General features: G+C 34.0%; 1 protein-coding gene across 1 annotated transcript; it reads left to right on the forward strand.

Moving 5' to 3' along the window:
* Positions 1 to 1,788: 1,788 nt before the first annotated feature.
* LOC144422206 (trans-L-3-hydroxyproline dehydratase-like) lies at positions 1,789 to 3,597 on the forward strand. The gene is made up of 6 exons (XM_078112147.1): positions 1,789 to 1,932; positions 2,149 to 2,306; positions 2,564 to 2,733; positions 2,975 to 3,097; positions 3,199 to 3,314; positions 3,410 to 3,597. The coding sequence occupies exons 1-6, from the start codon at positions 1,790 to 1,792 to the stop codon at positions 3,555 to 3,557; spliced, it is 858 nt and encodes a 285-aa protein (XP_077968273.1). The 5' UTR covers position 1,789; the 3' UTR covers positions 3,558 to 3,597.
* The last annotated feature ends 487 nt before the right edge of the window (positions 3,598 to 4,084 follow it).

Here is a 4,084-nt window from a genome sequence, read left to right on the forward strand (position 1 = left end):
GCATATTTTAGGCTTGGCTTGATTAGGATTATTTTAGAGCCTAATTTGCTGTTTTGAATTAATATGTAGAATTATAAAGGTAGCATATGTGCTGGTATTGAGCTTGGTTGTATATTGTTTCGATGAAAATGTAATTGTGATTTCTATTTAAACGGTTTCTTTTTCTGTATTAATATAATATTCTGACAAAGAAGCACTGAATTCAATTCAGTTACCGCAGTTTCGAAAGTATGATTATCACTTTAATTGGAAGTCAATACATATATATCGTTATGTTATTTATTAATTTCATGGACTCGTCCTGTGTACAGGTGTATGATTGTTATTTCATGCATTTTTTTTTTTTTGAATTATTAAAAGTTTCGGAACACGAGTATTAACTGCATTGAATTGGAACATAATATTATATCAGTCTGAAGATTTGAAGATAACTATGAATTTAGTCGTTCACACAATTTCTTTTTACTGTGTGACGGGGATTAATTTTAACAAAAACTATTCAGGGCTGCTTACATAATCCATTTGAGCTTGCAATTCTCATTTATTGGCTAGCAAAAATTATAGCTCATTTTTTTTATATAAATAGTTGTTTCGTGCATTGAATATTGTAATAAATAAGTCTATGCTATTACAGTAGCTATACTATTTCAAAATCCCACATAGCCATACTAAACAACAAATCTTCTGATAGAATTCCGAACATAGATGTCTTAAGTAGCGTTTTAAAATGATCAATATCAAATCGCAATATGTCAAAAACAAACAAAAAATGACAGAGCCCAAATAGATTCGAATACACTTATTGACTGCAAGTGTAACCAACGCATGGCCCATTGGTCGGATCCAGTCGGTAAGGCTGCCTCTGATAGAATTTAATTTTCTACATGAGAATGACATCCAAATTTTGGCTGTTGTCTTGTGACACAAAAAACACAGTGAATCATGACCATTTATATTTTTCGATTTGATTTATTAGCAGTTCTTATTCAATTCGGTAAAAACAATAGTGGTTTGATGATGGCCAGTATAGAAGCTATCTTAAAATAAAAACACAGAATCACCACACGAAATCGAAATTACAAAGGTTAGAAACTGGTTAATGTGAGAAAATTTGAGGAGATTTACCAAGTTAAGTGTTTGCACCCAGGGCTGCCGCAATCTGCAAAGTTTGAAAACAAAACTTTCTAATATTTAGGTCGTTTTAGGTTGTTGGTTCTGTGTGCTGAAATAGTAGAAATTTAACAAGTGATACTTATTAGAATCAGACCATGCATATCACTACCTGCGAAATGCACACATGCGGCGAGCCGTTGAGAATCATTGAAACTGGATTTCCAAATATCTCGGGGGAAACAATCTTGGAAAAGATCGCTTACATACGAGAAAATTGCGATGATATAAGGAAGTATGTATTTCTGAAATTGCAAAGTTTTTCATATAACTTTTTCTCACAAGGTTAAACTACTAGAGAAACATAAGAACATTACAATGAGGCTAGAATCCAATAGTCATGTATTCATTTCTCCCTTCCCTTCTATAGGATATCATCTTGTGGAGTATGCGCACCAAGATGTCGCATAGCCTGAACCCTAACTTGGTACACAATCTGAATTCAGGTTGTGTGTCATCTTGGTGCGCATACTCCAGGAGGTCCCATCTTGTTTTATACTAAATAAACATTTAGTACTGCCAGATTGTAGTTGGTATATTTGGCTTTGGTGGAATTTAAAGTTGTAGTTAAAACTAATGCAAAAATTGTCATATTTCTGGAATTTATTTAGGGTTTTTGATGCATGAGCCTCGTGGACATCATGATATGTTTGGAACATTAAGAGTTGAACCAGATTTACCAAATGCTGATGCAGCATTTATATTTATGCAAAATGAAGGATATGGTACAATGTGTGGACATGCCATCATCGCCTTGGGAAGGTAGAATGTTATGATTAACAGTTTTGTATATTTTTAAAATACACACATATGCTTGTTTCATGTATATTTTTGTTCATTTTCACACCTGATAATTTTGGTAGAAATAGTAGTTCAGCTTGCGTGTGTGACAAAATAAATTAGTATTTTTGGAATTGGCTTATGAGGTGGGTTTTTCATCTTTTCTGTGTTTGCTGAGATAATAACCAATGTTTTCAGATACTGCGTTGATTACAATATAGTTGAAGCAAAAGAGCCAGAAACCTTGGTCAATATTCAATGTCCATGCGGGCTTATTCCAACCTATGTTTTGTATGGTAATGGTTTATCTGGGAGAGTGAGGTTTCAAAGTGTGCCATCATTTGTTTTGAAAATGGGTAAGAAGAAAATGCTGGTGTGATTTTTTTTTTGTTATTCAATATGTTACTGTATACAATGTTGGGTAGACCATAGAGTCTCAGCTCAAGTCTCTTAAACGCTCGTCTGTACATACCAAGGACGAACACAATGCTATACAACACATTACATTGTACACATACCTAGATGTTAGAATATGTAATATATATAAATGGTAATCTCAATATAAAGCAGTTTTTGTGCATACCTATTTGAACAACAACATTGTCATTTTCAGATGTCAATGTGAATGTACCAAACATTGGTATGATCACTGTAGACATATCTTATGGAGGAGTATTCTATGCCTTTGTTTCTACTGACGCACTCGGTTTGACACTCAAGGCTGGTGATGCATTGAAGGCCGTGGAAATTGGGCAAGCTGTATTGAATGCCACTAAAAAGATTGTAAGACATACCGGTAACTGTTTGAAGCATTTAAAAATTGCCAAACTTAGATATGAAGGGATTACCTCAAATCAAACTCATATTCACAAAAAAGCCTGTAAATCGGTATTTAGGAAGGACAAGTTTTACGGAACAGGGTAACAGTATAATTAATTACCAATACAAAAAAGTTTCCGCCATCGTCCTACATTATTTCACATCTTAGTTTTGTAAAACTGCTAATAATGCACAAACATCATAGGTTAAGGTTGAACACCCGGAAAATGAAGATCTTGGTTTCCTATATGGCACTATAATATATGACAGAACAGAATTAAAATCAAATGATTTGATTCGACAAATGATAGTGTTTGCGGATCGTGAGGTATGTAAAATTACACCTTGAATATATATTACTATCAACAACTATTTTCTGGTCTCTTTTATTTAGCAGTTACATTGAAATTGGTGATTTATTTTTTTAAGTTGGATAGAAGCCCATGTGGTTCAGGAACAGCAGCTCATATTGCTCTGATACACGCAAAAGGTCTACTGGATGTTAATTGTCAAAAAACATTTCAGAGTATCGTCAATGATTCAAAGTAAGTACTCTGATGTCTAAAAAGTTATGGAGTGTCCAATTGGTTCTCAATAACTCTTACAATCACTAGCTCATATACGTTTAAATTTTTCCAAGGTTTACTGGAAAGGTTGTCAAAAAAGCCAAATGCGGAAACTTCAAAGCTGTCATAGCAGAAGTGTCTGGGAATGCCTATTACACAGGCAAAAATTTGTTTACATCAGAGGATAAAGACCCCTTAAAGGCTGGTTTCACCGTCCGATGATCAGTTGCAAAATTACCTTCAGCAAAAGTGAAAAAATGTATCCGTCAGACAAGGGTTCTGCGCCTCACATATATATCTCTCACAAAGAAAATTGCTGCTTCTCATTACAGCTGCTAAAATTTACATTTCAATATACATGAAAATATCTTGTGTATTCTATCATCGAAGTTACAAAATAGAATTAAGACTAAAATAAGGTGACTGCTTAGTTGCTACTTTTTGTATCCTCGATTTGGCGTGGGGGGCTGTTCACGCTTAGGGCTGGGCATTTCGAATCGAATATTCGAATCGAATAGTAAATTATTCGAATCGGTTCAGAGCTAAATTTCGAGTCGCCGCCATCTTGTTTTTATCTTTCCGCTAATGGTCGAGGTGAATTCATAATTTTTTTTTTCATTGGAGTCATATTTTTTCAACGAAATTCTAACATATGACTATTTTCTGTAGTGAGTTATTGATAAAACGTGTTTGTTATTCTGTGTGTACGCTCAGTAATCTATCTGAGTGATTTATTTTATGTCTTCAGT

This window comes from Styela clava, chromosome 4 (genome assembly GCF_964204865.1).
Source record: "Styela clava chromosome 4, kaStyClav1.hap1.2, whole genome shotgun sequence".
Classification (NCBI taxonomy): domain Eukaryota; kingdom Metazoa; phylum Chordata; class Ascidiacea; order Stolidobranchia; family Styelidae; genus Styela; species Styela clava.